Source organism: Pan troglodytes, chromosome 8, assembly GCF_028858775.2.
Source record: "Pan troglodytes isolate AG18354 chromosome 8, NHGRI_mPanTro3-v2.0_pri, whole genome shotgun sequence".
NCBI classification, from domain to species: domain Eukaryota; kingdom Metazoa; phylum Chordata; class Mammalia; order Primates; family Hominidae; genus Pan; species Pan troglodytes.
Window position 1 is genome coordinate 107,461,643 of NC_072406.2, and position 16,991 is coordinate 107,478,633.

Below are 16,991 nucleotides of genomic sequence, written 5' to 3' on the forward strand. Positions count from 1 at the left end.
TGAAGGAAAAAAAAATTCCACCCCCCACCCCATTTTTTGGATTTATTTGTGAACTAGTTTAATGCAAAGAAAACTACTCAGAAGGCAAAAGGTGAGCAAAATGAGAGAACTTTCTTTGTAAAGTGTCCCTACAAAGAGGCGTGCAGGACCTTATAGGGACAAGGCACACACTCACACACATATAGGGCCATTGAGAGAGGCTGCCTCTCAAAAAACCATGGGGTATGTTGGGGATTGGTGCAAACAGCAAGGGGTTCAAGAGTTCAAATGAACACATTTCTCAGTTGAGCTAAACGGCCAATTTTTCTTTCGAAACACAGTTTGGTGGTTAGTCTAAATGACATGGGGGCTTTGTTTTTAAAGAAGTGCAGCCACTACGAGCCATGATTAATTGCCAAGCAAAACAAACAGAAAACAAAGGACAGACCAGAAAATGAGCACCAAGGGCACAGAGGAGGACGGGATAATGCAAGCAAAGTGGAGGGACGGGCAGGTGAGACTAGGCAAACACACAAAATGCCACCTCCACGGGATGGTGCCAGTTCACTTTGTGGGTTGTTGTTCCTGTCCAGGCTGTGGTCTGAGTATGGCACGGAGTTTCCATTATTAATGGCCCTTGGGTAGTCCTCCAGGGCCGTGAGTCTCTCCTGAGAGGGCTCTGAGCTGCAGCTAAGCCTGGCCATGGTGTGTCGGGAAGACAGGCGTGTGGGAACCACGGGCTTCCCCCCAGAAGGGGGCTGGTCCTGATGGGGCTGACTGGGGAGGTCTGGCTTCTGGCCCACCAGGAGGCCTGAGGAGTCACCAGGGGAAGGTTGTCTGGGGTGGTGGTGGAGGGGCTTTTTCAGCCGGAAAGGAAGGGGGCTCATTAGGTAGATGTTCCTGAGGAGGGTGCTCTTGTCCCCTCTGGCATCCAGGCGCCACTCAGGCTGTCTAGAGGTCTGCTGCTGCTCATGCTTCCGGATGGTGGTGAAGCGGGTGTATGAGGCCGGGCAGGTGCCCTTGCACTTGTTGAGGCGATGTTTGGGGAAATCTCCATGAACACTGCCGCCACTGCCTTCTCTGCTGTCAGTGGAGATATTTGAACAGCGGTCCACGTCATCAGAGCAGGTGGAGAGAGGCTCAGAAGGCACAAGGCCCCTGAAGCTCAAGGCATGGTGTGCCATATTGCTACATGTTGGGGAAGCATAGACCCCACTGGAGTTCATCCCATCCATCTCCTTGGGACGGAGCTTGGTTGACTCAAGTAGGGACTCGGCCGAGCGGGCTGAGGTCAGGCTGCCCCGGGACAGCACAGGTGTGGGAGACTTGCTCAGCCTTCCGGACAGGTCCAGGGATGGCATGGAACGGGACCGCTGAATCAGCTGCTCAAAAGCGGTGATGCGGGAAGAGACGGTGTGCTTGGGGATGTGTTCCGAGCCCTCCTGGCTGGGGCCCAGCTCACCCCTGGACAATGCCAGGCTACTCTTTTCAAAGTGGGAGGCAAGATCCCGCACACTCGAGGAGGAGGAGATGGAGCCCAGGAAGAGGCCAGATCGGTTGATCTGGTGCATGTCCCGATAAAGCATGGTGAACTGCATCCCAGCCTTTCTTGAGAGAGGACAGGGCCTCCTGCCGCTGGTGCTGTACTCCTGGAGGCTCATGGTACTGCTCGACTTGCTGTCATAATCCCGTCGGGAGCGCATGAGCAGGTTCTCAATGCTCCCTCCCACTTGGAGGGGGAGGCCTCTTTTGGAATCATTTAAAGAACCAGAAACACAAAGGTTCTCACAGCTTTGAGCCTTCTCTGAGGGCAAGAGGATACTCTTCTGTTCCTGCAAAAGAGCGCTGGGAGCAGAGAGCCTGGGTTTGAATTTGGAAGGAAGGATTTCCGAAATGCAGGCCTTCGCAGCTGACAGGGGCTTCTTGTGCTTACACACAGGGCCTAACGCATTGCTAGTGTTAAACGTTCGGCTATGGACTGAAGATGAAGAAATCATGTGAGCATTCCCACCTTTACGATCCACTGGTAAGCATGCAGAATAAAATAAATAGACCCATTAGGTTAAAGCTGAAAGCTGCTAAAAAGAAAAAGGAGAGGTAACATGCTCATTTGTCATAAGGGCTTTTAAAAAATTTCCAGTCGAGGTCCGGAAGCAAAATAATCTGTGCTGCAAAGCAGGTGCAAGGATGCAACAACAAAAAAAATGGCTACCCTGCTAGAGTTAGGAATGGCTAAAGCTCAGCTAATTTCTAAGAAAAGGTAATTAGAATGAGAGAGAGAGAGAAAGAGAGAAAGAGAGAGAGAAAGAAATCTTGAAGGAGAGCAAGGTTGGGGGGTCAAAGGAACAGAAACTATTAAAACCAGAAAGAAAAATGGCCGGTAAGAAAATAGGGGAGGGAATTTAAGAGGGCTCTGAGGCCTGAATGTGGGTCTGAACAAGGCAGGACTTATCCCCATTGCTGGAGGTTCACCACGGCCGACGCTCAGTGAATGGAGGTGGATGGGAGACAGAGGCCTGCAGGCTTCACCCAGTTAATTACCTTTAGTGGAAGCAGAGCTGGATGGTCGCTTGAGCCCACTCAGGCCCTGAAGAGGGATGTCACCACCTTCCAAGACACTTTTATAAATTTGTCTCTCATTCTCCAAGCTAGTGAGATCCCCAGGAGCCCCGTCTGATTCCCTCTTCACTGCATGGAAGTTGGAAGAATATATACTATGAACAGGTAATTTTGAAAGAAAGAGAGAAAGGGGAAAAAATAAAGATAAGAATAGGAGTTAGTGCTTTTAACATTTTTCAAACAGCACATTACCTACTGAGGACAAGAAATACACCTGGTATCCTAATCAAGAACTGTCCTTTCTAAAGAGTGCTCTTATTTAGACAGACATTTCTACAGACAGGCCCATGGAGCCCTGAATGCTCAGGAATCTTGCCCAAACAGCAAAGTTCTCTAATTGAAATGGCTACATTTGTGCTTTAAAAGAAAAATTCTGTGGAACGCTGCCTGGGGAAGAAGGGTTGGAGGAAGGATAGGGGAGAACAGGGGGAGGATCACACATAGGGGAGGGCAGGAGGACCCAATGGCTGCACGCAAGATGGTGCAGTCAAGCTCTCTGTCAGATGTGCCTCTGTCACGTAGCCAGGCAGTGTCAGCTACTTCAAGTCCACTACCTGGATTATTTTTCTTGGTTATTCTTCGTAAGCATTTGGAATATAAAATCATCAATGAAAGGAGGAAGCCCAAGAAAAATCAGTGACCAAGTGAAATTGGAACCTGGGATTCTATGGGCTCTTAGTATCACAGCCACATTTGCACTCACTTCTTTCAAAGTTTGTGTTCAGAAGATTATGACCTGACATGTAGTATAAGCATAAACAATTGCTCCTTTATAGACTCCATTTATTTTTATCTTGTTAACATCGAGGTATTTCTGCAAGTTACCACAAATTCCTTTTGGAATGAGGTGAGGCACAGAAAAAAAAATTAAGGGTACTTACTCACCGAGTCCCTCCCTTCTCCTAATCCCATTTTTCTATGCCTGCCACTAACACACTGTCATTCACACACACACACACACAGACACGCACATGCACAGACATGCGCGCGTGCGCGCACACACACACACATATTTCTCAGTTAAGTGAATGACTCCTGTCCCGCAGAACCACATAGGCTTCTCCTGAGCTTCTTTTATTCCTACCCAACTCAGGTTACTGGTATCAAAATAGATTTTTCAGCTCTGAAGACCCATTGCTAGGTGGAATTCCTTCATCCCTCTGTTTCATTGTGAACATCAACTAACATATAGAACAGCTTAAAGAATTACAGAGTGAACACCCATATTCCCCCCACCTAGCTTCTACGGGGGCCACAAACTGTGACTACTTGATCACACATCTGTCCAGCTATATTTTCCTCTACTCAACCAGCAATGATCAATAATGTGATGCTTTTACATTCCAGGAAACTGGCCTTTCTTTCTGTGCATAATTGCAGCCTCTGAGTCCCCATGGTCACTGATAATGACAGCAAAAACAACTCTACACACCTCTTGGTGAGGCGTCCTATGTGGCAGGCACCATGCCTATTGATCATTATCACTTCAATCCTAACAATCCTACTTCTGCCATTTTTTAGATGAGGAAACAAGGCACTGAGAGATTCAGTAACTTGTCAAAGTAGGCAGGTTAGCAGAATGGCAGGGCTGGAACTTGAACCAGGTCATTGAGCACTACACAGATAGTATTCTCTCTCAGCTCCTGTTTTACTTTACTGCTTATTAATTTATTTTTTTGTTGGGACAGGGTCTTACTATGTTGCCCAGGCTGGTCTTGAACTCCTAGCCTCAAGTAATCCTCCCACCTTGCCCTCCGAAAGTGCTGGGATTACAGGCATGAGCCACTGTGCCCAACCTTCAGCTGCTGTTTTATTAATAGATACAACATTTTCCTACAACTGAGGAGGCAGTGGCTTGCACACCACAGGAACCAGAGGGAGCTCAGGGATGCTCCAGCTCCGTATACACCATCACTGCTGAGTGTTACTCACCATGAACACACCCCTAAGATAAGCGGCACCAGACACAGGAGTCAGAAATGGAAAAGAGGTGGGGACTCTGGTAGAATACCGCGACATCTCCACCTTAGAATAATAAAGTCCCCTGAGCAATACTATTGCTTCTGGCACTAGTAATCCCCTCGCAGAGCTGCCACTTACTGAGCCTCACCTTGTACCCACCTGGGGGCTAAGGGCTTTATATACCCTATTTCAGGGGACTGCCGAGGGTGGGGATCAGAGCTCCCACAGGGCCCTCTTCATTCACTCTGGCCTGGATGTGGAGGTCAAATGCTTTTCCTCTTTACTTAGAGGAGATGGAAGAACCTGAGGGTAGCTTGCAAGGCTGTGGCACCATATGCCAATTTAAATAAATGTGAGTTGATCTAAACTGGCTTATAATTTTGAATTTCCTAATTAAAAATAAATATGTCCCTTTTCTAAATTTCCTATTCATTATCCACCCTCTTCCCTTTGGTTGCATTTTCTGATTTTGCCCTTCAGTTTAATGCTATGTTTCCTCTTTTTTGTATAACTTCAACAGCAAAAACATCCTTGAATAGATGTCCTTTATCTTTGCTGACCAACAGCTGTGGTGACTGAGGTCTCTTTTGAAGGTATGGTGTCTGAAGCTCCTCCCACCTTGGTTTGGGGCTACCACACCTCCTTAAGCATTGGAGATCACTAAACTAAATTGTGTTTGAGGCTGCATCCATACTTTGAGTTCCTATTCTTCTGCAACCTAACTATGTAAACAAACTACAATCTAAGAGTATGCTCTTATAACAAGTAGCTGAGTCTCAGCCAATCACAGCAGCCAAGCTTCAGCCAACCCCAGGCTGCCAACTGATCAGCCCACATCTATATAAATGCCCAAATAGGCAACTGTGGAGCTGCAACCAATCCAGCTGTAGCTGTACTTGCTGTCTTTTGTTGTTTATAAATGCTGCCTGCCCATGTTGCTGGGTGAAGCTCTCTGAACTGCCCCTGGTTCTAAGGGCTGCCTGAACATAAATCCTTCTATGCCTTAAATAAATCTGCTAAATTTAATTTGTCTAAAGTTTTTCTTTTAACAGAGTGACTGACAGCAGCTTCCATTCTGCTGTGCCTGCTATCCTCTGAATTGCCTCAGCTTTGGCCAGAACTTTTTTTTTTTGAGACAGAATCTCACTCTGTCGCTCAGGCTGGAGTGCAGTGGTGCCATCTTGGCTCACTGCAACCTCTGCCTCCCGGGTTCAAGTGATTCTCCTGCCTCAGCCTTCCTAGTAGCTGGGACTACAGGCATGCGCCACCACACCCGGCTAATTTTTGTACTTTTAGTAGAGACAGGGTTTCATCATGTTGGTCAGGCTGATCTCAAACTCCTAACCTCAGGTGATCCACCCACCTTGACCTCCCAAAGTGCTGGGATTACAGAAGTGAGTCACCACGCCCAGCCTGTCCAGAACTTCTAAGCCATCTTCCTAAGTTCCTAATAACTTTGTTCTGTCATGACTCTTGACCATAACTGGCTGCCTGACCTCACACCTCTGCTCTACCTCACCAACAGTCAGATCTCACCCCACCCCAACCCCTCAGCCACCTCACTCTCTGGCCTTATTCCACCCATTATCACCGTTTTTTCCTGCTTCCTACCAGAATGATAAACTAGCACTCAGGAAATCTCTCAGAATGGATTTGCCAAGCCAATTGTTTTTTTTCTGATACCAAAGCTAACAAAACATGCTTTTTCCAGATGGGTAACATTTTGAAACCGAGGCACTCCTTGTTTAAAAACAATACCCAAGAGCTCTACAACAATGCTGTGTCACCCAGGCTGGAGTGCAGTGGAGTGATCTCAGCTCACTGCAACCTCCGCCTCCCACGTTCAAGTGATTCTCCTGCCTCAGCCTCCCAAGTAGCTGGGACTACAGGTGCCTGCCACCACGCCTGGCTAATTTTTTTTTTTTTTTTTTTTTTTTTTTGGTAGTTTTAGTAGAGACAGGGTTTCATTATGTTGGCCAGGCTGGTCTTGAGCTCCTGACCTCATGATCCTCCTGCCTTGGCCTCCCAAAGTGCTGGGATTACAGGCATGAGCCACCATGCCCAGCCACAACAATGTTTTTAAGTGTATCATATCCATCAGATCTTCTAATGTTGAAGAGAGACCATTTGTTTCACTGTACAGAAGGGGAAACTGAAGACCAGAATGTCAAAGGCATTTGCCCAAGGTCACAGAGTACTTGCTCTGTCCAAGTGTACCAGAGAGGATGAGAGAAGCAGCCTTATCCCCTCGGCTGGTTGAGAAAGGTCCAATCAGGAATAGCAGCTGAGTACTTAACAAAACAAGTTAAGTTCAGAAGCTCAGCTCTGAGCAGCCTTGATTAACCCAGATTTTGGTTCAGGAAGAGCAAGCAAGAAGAGCTAGCACAGAGAATTCAGCCTCTGGCTAAGATGCAGAGCTGGCTGCTGAGTTTCAAGGGGATTCAACAAAAACACACTCACTGGAAGAGTAAAGTGAGAGAACAGAGCAATCATCCTAGGACCAACTGTTTCCAACTGTGCTAATGGGCAGGCTCCGGAGGCAGTGGACAGAGTCCTGGAGACTGGGATTCCCACCTGACTCCAGCAAGGAATGTGGATCAGTAGAGGCAAACTCACTCTTGTTTAAAAACTTGCGAACAGTCTGTTTCTCTTGGCCTCAATTTCTTTCACTTGCAAAACTAATAGGCATGGGGAGATTGTACAAGAAACCCACCTGCAGATCTGTTATGTACACAGACCCTTCTTTTGAGCTCCAGACACATACATTCAACCGCCTTCTAGACATCCACCTGAATGTTTCTCAGGCATCTTAAACTCAACGTGTCCCAAACCATCTTCCATCACACAACCCAGAAAGCTCAGGAAATCGGTTCCCTTCTCTCTCTCCTTGCTCCTTAAGCCTAATCAGTCACCAAGTCCTGCTTCTTCCCTGTCTTTGACACAGCTCACATTAATCCCTTTACTCTCCACCTCCCGCCTTATCATCGCTCACCTACAACTGTACAACAAACACGCATTGCTCCCCCAGTCTCCAGCCCTGATGCCCTCCAGTCATCTCTGTCTAGAAAAGATCTCATCATGTCATTCTACTGCTCATTTATTCGGTCAACAAATATTTACTGAGCATCTACTAAGTGTCAATCGCTCTCCTAGGTGAAGATTCAACAGGCAACAGAACGGACAAAAAGTTCCAGCCTCATAAAGCTTACATTCACCATTCAAAATAATTCAGTTATTTCAAGAAGAAGAAGGAAAAAAACCTAACTGTTGTTAACTGTGGCTTTGCAGGAAGGAGTCTAGATAATCCTCTAGAAGTTTCATTTTATAGCCTTTTGTACTGCATGAAAAAAATTATATTTATACTGATATTGTTATTCACATTTTATTTGCACCTCCTCCATAAAGCTTAACCTTTCTTCCTCCACAAAACAATAGGTGCTCACTCCTTCCTCCTGGGCCCCATCATTGCATTCACCCCACTGGACTCTGGTTATTTACAAATCTGTCTCCCCTATTACACCTGGAACCCCTTGAGGGCAGAAAGTTTATCTTCTTAATCCTTGCATATCTGGTGCCTTGCATGGTTGTTCAATAAATATTAATGGAATAAATGATTCTATAAAATTAAATGCCTACATGCATACAGATTTCTGACACATTTGTAAAGTCCCAGAGGACCTCTACTGTTTCATATAGTTCTTCAGGTTATGATCTGTGTTTTGTTCTCAAATCAGATTAAGGGGAAAAAGCGTTTGCTAGTCTACCATCACCATATAGGGAAGAACAGCTTGTTCTTGAGTGCCACCTGCTGGTCAAATAGAGTAAAGCTCTTTGGTTAGGCAAAGAAGGTTAATCAATGCTGAAATACATTGAAACGAAAGTAATGAGTAGTTACCACTACTGATTTATAGATCTGAAATGCTAGGAAAATAAAGTACAAAACTGGACACACACTGTGATGTTAATTATAAAATATATATATATTGAAGGCAAGGACTTGTAGTTGTATTAGGATATTGGGACTATGGATGAATTCCTCTCTGTTCCCAGTTCTTTTAATATTATCATATGTAATCAGTGTTAGTTAATAAAATTGTCAATTGAAGTCTGTCCAATTTATTAAAGTGGACTTAAAACAACACCATCACTTCTCCAGTTGCCACAAAACTGTGAACCTGGGCCACCTGTGACTCCTCCTCCTTCATTCTTTGGGTTAAGGTCAAGTCCTGCCAATGTTTCTGCCTACACATCATTCCTGTCCAACCAGTGAAAGGCACTAGGTTCAACTTACAAGCTGCCTGCCTCAGTGCTAACCAAGTTGGATTTCAGTTAATTAAGATTTACGGATCCATCCATTCATTGAGCAAACATTTACTGTATGCTTTCCTTTGTGTCAGGCACCCCATTTAGGCTGGTTCCTTACCAATTCCAGATATAAAAAAATCTTATTCATTTGGATAAACTGGGGGAAAACCAAGCCCAATTACTGAAAAATCCCCAAATGGTAGAATAGCAGGAGGAAAAAACTCATTTATTCCTGCCAAGTATTTCATGAGAGCTGAAAAACAGAGGCTTTGAAGACCTATTTTCAGTGATATAAATAAGAATTCTTGGTAAATTAACAGATTGAATATCTTCACTCACATTTACAGTGTCTGAAAACAATTTGCTCTTTTAGTCAGCTTACATTAGTACCCTCCAATCCTGCTAACCCAATATCATAAATAGTTGCTTAAATTGTGTGTGTGTGTGTGGGGGGGGGGGGGTTGTTTTTTGTTTTTCTTGAGACAGAGTCTCGCTCTGTCACTCAGACTGGAGTACAGTGGTGCGATCTTGGCTCACTGCAACCTCCGCTTCCCGGGGAAGCAATCCTCCACCTCAGCCTGCTGAGTAGCTGGGACTACAGACGTGCACCACCAAGCCCAGCTAATTTTTAAAGTATTTTTTGTAAAGAGGAAGTTTTGCCATGTTGCCCAGACTGGTCTTGAACTCTGGCCTCAAGTGATCCCCCAACCTTGGCCTCCCAAAGTGTTGGGATTACAGACGTGAGCCACCACGCCAGGTCTAAATTGTTTTTTAATAGCTTGAAAACATTAAACCTTAGTATATCTTCTGCTAACTTATTACAAAATTTTGAATCAGTATGGGGCAGATGAGAGTTTACTGCCAACCCTAGTCCCTTGGCCTAGAGCTTCACCGTTCCTAATCTGGATATGGCTCTGCCCTGAACCTGCTGAGGAACTATGGCATTACACTGCTTTGATGTGCCTATTTCCTCATCTATAAAATGGGGATTAAAAATAATGCCTCATCTTGGAATGTTCAGAGGATTAAATGAGGTAAGGTAGATAAAATACCAAGCACAGGACCTGGCACGTAGTAAATGCCTGATAAATTGTTAAAATGATGTTATTCAATACCTGTGCTCCTTTATCCTGACTGCCTGTGGTAGCATTTGCCACTTGGCCTTTTCATTTACTAACCTTATTTGTGTGTGTGTGTGTTTTGTCCCAAAACTATTAAGGGACTATATCCACATTCCTATTAGAATACAGAGCTTAGTGCCTTGGATCCAGTAGAGCTAGGGAATTCACTCTGCCAGCTGTCCCATGAAGCCCTTTCCGTCTTGTGCAGTTTAGGGGGATGGAGGTGAGGAGGTAAAGGAGGAGAGCAGGCAGCAGGGTTAACACGGGCAGTCGGGACTGCCAAAGTGACAAGCTGAGAATAAAGAGGTGGCCTGGGGGACCAAGGAGAGCTTGCTCGGAGCTGTGGCCTTGAGGACACCCTTTATCTGCAGGTAGCCTAGGGTCATCTGGTGGGCTTCATCTCTGAAGGCACATCCTAGGACCTAGAGGACCTGTGACTTATTGTCATTTTTAGAGCTGAAGGCCCGGCTCAACTGGAAGCTCTTTAAAAGGGAGTGAGCTGCAGAGCCAGAGTAGGAGACACGGGTTCTGATGCTACACCCGAGCCCTGACACCTGTCATATTGGCGACTGAGTCACCAACCCCACAGTGAATGCAAGAGACTTTACACCAGTCCTTCTCCAAGGTGGGAACTGTCCCCTAAGGCAGTCCTTCTCTAGCTGCTGTCTTAATATGTCTTCTTAATTTCTTCTTATGCTCCTGGGTATATTAATCATGAAACACACATATTTATAGAAGAAAAATTAACATGATGGATCTAGCTAGAGCTTTTGATCACTACCCTAAAAAGATTAAAGTTTTTCCATTTTTCCACCAAAATACCCAAATCCCTGCTGACTTTCAAATGAAACTCTTCCTGTAAAGCACATTCTCCAGCAATGTAGGTAGGATATGTCCCAGAGACCACAATATCTGTCAAAAAAAAACCTTATACACTCAGCAACTCTGCTCATTGTGGATTTATCCAACCCTACTAGAATAGGTAATAGGTGTGTCTTCCCCTCATTGTCATATTTCAAAGAACAAGACACAGATGCGATGGTGACAAAATAAGAAAAGCTCCTACCAGAACAAGGTCCTTTCCTAAATTCACTGGGTGCCCCAGGCACTGTGAAGACTGGGGCCTTACCTTGAGGAGTTTATAATACACTAGCAATTATAAAAATACAAGAGTATATGTCAGGTATACAGCAACAGAAGTAAGGGCCACAGAGGTACTAACGTGAGCCTGGGTACAGGAAGGCTCCATGAGGGCCTATCTATATAAGCTAAAATGTTTGCTATTTATCACATATAGAACAGGAGGTGAGGGTAGCACTGAACATTTTCAGCTGGGATAACAGCTTCACAGCAAAGTGCTGAGAAAGGCAATCTGCTATAGGATTCAGGATGGTTTGGCAGGGGAAGAGGCTGGTGGCACTCCACAAAGGAGTGGGGTATGCATGCATCATCCAGAGTCCTAAGAACTGACAGAGGAAAACAGATGCCCATCTATGTGAGAATCAGGTAAATTAGCCCCTTCTCGGCACCTCCCTCCCCCCGTCTATTTTTTTTTTTTTTTTTTTTTAGATGGAGTCTCACTCTGTCACCCAAGCTGGGGTGCAGTGGTGCGATCTCAGCTCACTGCACCTTCCGCCTCCCAGGTTCAAGTGATTCTCCTGCCTCAGCCTCCCAAGTAGCTAGGACCACGCCCAGCTATTTTTTGCATTTTTAGTAAAGACAGGATTTCACCATGTTGGCCAGGCTGGTCTCAAACTCCTTACCTCAGGAGATCTGCTTGCCTCAGCCTCCCAAAGTGCTGGGATTACAGGTGTAAGCCACTGCACCCAGCCCCCTCCCACAATCTTTACACCAGATGTGGCCTGTCTCAGTCACACTCCCCTCCCCATAAGAACCAGCAAATGAGATTTTTTTTCTTTCTTTTTTGGGACACAGTCTGGCTCTTTCACTCAGACTGGAGTGCAGTGGTACAATCTCAGCTCACTGCAGCCTCAGTCTCCTGGGCTCAAGAGATCCTCCTGCCTCAGCCTCCCAAGTAGCTGGAACTATAGATGCATAGCACCATACCCAGCTTTTCCTTTTTTTTTTTTGGGGGGGTAGAGACAGGGTCTATGTTGCCCAGGCTGGTCTTGAACTCCTGGGCTCAAGTGATCCTCCTGCCTTAGCCTCCCAAAGTGCTGAGATTACAGGCATAAGCCACCATGCCAGGCAAGAACTTGGATTCTAAACTTAGACAAATAAACTCCCATTCTAAAGGTGAAGATGCTAAAATGGGGAAAACTTTATGAAAGGTAATACAAATCATCACAAAATTAATTTGGAAGAGGAGGACAGAACAGAAGAAAAATAATTTGAAGACTATAATTAGATCACTTCTTATCACCAAACTGTACATCATTCAGAGCCAATAGGCTGATACAAACAAAACACACTCTGGGTCCAAAATATAAACTTCTCTCTTCCCATTTCTGACATTTAACATAGTAAGCAATGTAAACAAAATAAAATGGCAACTTACTATCCAGGAGTCTCTGAAGAAATTTCCGGAGTAGGGCTGATGGCTGAGCTCTGTAAATGTCCAAAAAAGAAAAAAAAGAAGAAAAAAATAATGCAGATGATTTATTTTGACTCATATGTTTCAAGCCAAGAGGAAAAAGAGAGAGGTCAATTTCTTTTTCCTAGTTTAGATCAGGACCTCTGGAAGTCAGGGGGGCTGGAAGGAAAAGGTCTTCGGTGCTGGTGGAGGGCGGTGGTCTTTCTCTGGAAGGAGAATGTATGGGCAGGTGGGCTCTCCTACTCCTGGTCTTTTGCCTTCCAGTGGATGCAGCCAAGGCCCTCTGGGTGGGTCAGGAGAAGGCCTCCTGGCTCATACTCATCTTCTGTCACAGGTCACTGGGCAATGGCCCACCGTGGGCCAACATGCTTTAGTGACATGGACAGCACATCCTCCACCAGCTTCTCCACAGCCCTCAGACCCCCCTCTGAGCCCAATGCAGAGCCCTTCATGCACCCCAAATGCCACATCCAGAGAGAGGGTCACCCAACACTTTAGGTCCAGCATGTACAAAAGCATACTTTAAAATACCACACTGTATTTAGATAACTTGTGTATGCCTGCAAATTTAGGAGTGCAGAAATGGGGAGAAATGCAATTTCACCAACCACATTAATGATCACTTCAGCATGAATAAGGGAATGCTTTATAAAATTACCAGGCACCACGCAAAAGGAAGAAAACAACCAAGAGCTACATGCAGAGAAAAAGCAACATAATTCTGTAGTTTAGGGTTTCTGTTGTCTTGGAGAGAAAAATGCAAATGCTTTGATATGCTTGTTTTTAAAAATAAGGGAGTAGTTGAATAAATCAATGCAAAGGTTAATTTTAAAGATACTTCTACCTTAAATAATGGCCTTATCTCTAATAATGACCATTTTAAGAAAAACTAGCTATTTGGAGAAGAGACATTTAAGGAAAGGACAGAAAGAAAAGGAAGAGATTGTGAAAGAGAGAAAAGGAAATGACAGGGAAGGAGAGGCAAACTCACCCACTAGCCCCCTGCCTGCTGAAACCTGTTGGGCTTGTATGCTTTCATTTCTGAGGGCACCTCTGCTCTGGGATGAGGACTGTACCCCACGCCACCCCCATTATTCCTCAGAGAGCACACCCCTCTTACCTTCACATTCATCCTCCAGCCCTTTTGGCTGCACTGTCTTGCCTGCCCATCCTCTCCTTCTTGAGTCTCCTATCTCTGAACACCTGTCCTGTCCGGTCTTCCACCTTGAAAAAACTTTGACCCTATAGAGTCCTCTGGGAACACTCCCCTCCCTTCCTTCCTCCCACGGCCACATCTTTTCACTCAGTGCTGTACCTCTGCAGGCTCCAGATTCTTTGCCATATACTCTAACTCCCAAGAACTACTCACCCAGCAACCTCCAAAGCCTTTGGAAACATCTTAGTCATCGCATCCACTGACCTTCCTGGGAGTCCACCTTTCTGGACATCTGGGAAGATCTCATGCTTTCTCCTCATGCTCCATCATTCGCTTTTCCCTCCGCCTCTGTGAACTCTCCTTTCTCTCCCTCTCCCCTTCTCCTGTTCCACATCACCCAACGTCCCCATGGGTAGTTCTTGGTTTCACATCCTTTCTCTCAACACAATCCCCTCTTCAGTCTTTCATCTACTCCCTAGTTGGGTGTCTTCTTCTACCCCCAGGGCTTCAACCATCGCCTCTCCTCAGGTGACTCCAATCCCCATCTTAAGCCCATGCCTCTTCCAAGAACTCTAGTTTTAGAGTTCCAACTGCCTACCGGATATTACCTATATGACACCCAACCAACACCTCAAAGGTCAATTACCTAAAGCCAACTCCCTCACCTTGCCTCTGCCCTGATCTTCTTCCCAGCTGTCCTCTGTGACGTGCTCACATCCTCATTCTTCCATCTGCCTGGCCAAAACCCTAAGGTTGTCTTTGTCTTAATCCCATCCCCCAATTCTTTGCTCTTTACACCAGTTAATTAAACTATCCCACTGCAACATCCTCAGTGACCTGGCTTGCATCTGCCCTCCTCACTGCATGCTGGCACACCCAGCAAGGGCTCTCACCACAGCCACAGTCACCATTCTCACTCCAGGGCTAGTTGTGATCTCTTCTCACCTGAGACCTTCAATTCCACAGTGGCTAATCTGGTTCCTTCACCCTAATTGGAAACTCAGCCCCTAACCCCACCCCACCTGCCCCACCCATCACCTGTCTGCCTCACCCATGTGTGCAGTGCCTCTGGTGGCTCCTTCAAGTGCTGAGGGAGAGCTTGAGCCTAACCCCTGGCCCTGCTGGCTTCCTCATGCTCTGCTGTCTCTGGATCCCCAATTCCTAACACCCTCAAGCAACCTGCAGCTCCTCGGCTCCTGACTCTCTTACCCCAGACCAAATCCCCGGTCTCTTCACCCCTTCCCTGGTTTGAGTCTCTGCTGTTCTCATGACTTTTGTGCCCAAGTCACTGGGGCTGGAGATCTGTCTTGGTTCTGCTTAAGTGTGGCATGGGTCCATCAGCAGTTTCCACTTTTCCTGTCATGGTTTGTGGACCTTCCTGGCCTCCTCAGCTCCATATTCCTTTTGTATCTTTTTTTTTTTTTTTTTCCTGAGACGGAGTCTCGCTCTGTCACCCAGGCTGGAGTGCAGAGGTGTGATCTCAGCTCTGCCTCCCGAATTCAAGCGATTCTCCTGCCTCAGCCTCCCAAATAGCTGGGAATACAGAGGCCTGCCACCATGCCTGGCTAATTTTTGTATTTTTAGTAGAGACTGGGTTTCATCATGTTGGCCACGCTGGTCTTGAACTCCTGACCTCAAGTGATCCACTTACCTTGGCCTCCCAAATTGCCGGGATTACAGGCGTGAGCCACCGCGCCCGGCCTCCTTTTGTACCTTCTCTAAAGATATCTTTTCCTTTTAAGAGTCTCTTTTGTTTTGTCAGGGAGCCCTCCAGGCAGTTCTATGAACATTTGGTTTTTTCCTCCTTGGAAACCTACTTACCATGATGTCTTTCTCTCTCTCTCTTACTCTCTCTCATATACCCTTTAATAAACCATATTTTGACATAGCTCCCTTTAAAATATCATGGCAGACTCAGTTTCAAACACTTTTTTTGTGTGTCCAGGCCATCTGACCTCTGAGTGCATTTTTCATTGAGAACTTTCTGAACTTTAAAATGACAAACACTACTACTCTGAGAGCGCCATGCACAGAAAGGGTACCCAAAGCACTGCTGCTGAGTTTTTGAAACTGATCTTTGAGGTTGGTATCTCCCAGGGCTGCAAAAAAGACATGGAAACTGCCAAAAATGGCTCCCTGAAAATTCAGAGAAGGCAGACAGAGGCAAAGGAAGGGAACTTAAAAGGTTGCCCCTGGAAAGCAGAGGAAGAGAATAAGGTGGGAGAGTAGTTTCAATCAGCAGCCTCTCTGCATATATTTGAAGAATCCCCTTTAAGGAAGATGCCAAGCTCAAAAGAAAACCAAGCAAAAATGAACTGGGTAGGTGTGGGGGAAGGAGTCTAAAACAGTAGTCAGAAAGCCATGCAGCCTAAAATAGCCAGCATCACCATCCGTCACCTCAACTACATCAAAAACCATAGAATAAAGAAGAAAACAAAGCACAGCTTGAAAAGGAACTGATGGCATGAGAAAAACTAGGAAATACCTGTGGCACGTTTGCACTGGGTGCTTTATTAAGCGTCTCCATTTTTTCTAAATCTGCCTCTAACTCTGTCTGGCAGAGGCTGAGATCTTTGTCTAGATTAGTCTGGTTCAAGAAAGAAAAGATGGGAAAGAAGGTTTTAGTTTAGAGGAAAGGGAGAAAGAATGGAAGGTTACGTTTGAAAAAAATGAATTTTTTTCTTAGTGTTATACTTTCATACGGCCAAGATAGCATGATTAAAACACAAGAGCTCACTGGAAATTAGTTGAAGACATGAAAACAGAGAATGTAACATTAGGCATATAAAGCAGAAATCCTGAAGTCATCAGAGCTTCAAAAAGCTATTCTACTTGCTACGGAGAACTACAAAAACCTACCTTTAAGGAAATGCCTATTTTCTCTTTTTTCAGAGTGTGGTGACAGTGACAAATACTATATGTCAGAAGAATACGTAATTGCTTTAAAAACCTCTAAACATTAGTATATGTCTTAGAGAATTTGTTACATAGTTTTATTACCTAACCAAAAAAAAAAGCATCAAGTTTTTTCAAAAGTGATTTAAGAAAACAAACAAACAAACCCACAACACACTCACACTAACCAAGGCTAGAGAGCACACACAGTCCAACGGAGGAGGCACAGCGGAATTACCTTTCTATCCTCTCTAGGAAGGATAGAGCAGTCTCCAGGAGTATAATCCCATATCTTTTTGGGAGGCTGACGGGAAGCAGAGGAGGAAATGAAGAAATGAGCATAAAGACATAAAGACAAACATGGAGACTGGCTCAAACAAGGAGGGGTACACTGGGAGAA

At 45.4% G+C, this 16,991-nt stretch overlaps 1 protein-coding gene across 50 annotated transcripts in view; it reads right to left on the minus strand.

The window, feature by feature from the left end:
- Positions 1 to 16,991, minus strand: part of SORBS1 (sorbin and SH3 domain containing 1) — a 249,645-nt gene that overhangs the window by 43,369 nt on the left and 189,285 nt on the right. For 20 of the 50 annotated variants that reach the window (XM_016918956.4, XM_016918955.4, XM_054660371.2 and 17 more), the window contains 2 exons: positions 12,505 to 12,554; positions 2,521 to 2,693 (listed from right to left, as the gene is read on the minus strand). In XM_016918956.4, the coding sequence (XP_016774445.1) occupies positions 2,521 to 2,693; positions 12,505 to 12,554 (223 nt within the window). Of the gene's footprint in view, positions 1 to 523; positions 2,003 to 2,520; positions 2,694 to 12,504; positions 12,555 to 16,181; positions 16,284 to 16,829; positions 16,896 to 16,991 lie in introns of all 50 variants that reach the window. The other 30 variants (XM_016918934.4, XM_016918928.4, XM_016918916.4 and 27 more) reach the window with 4 other exon arrangements.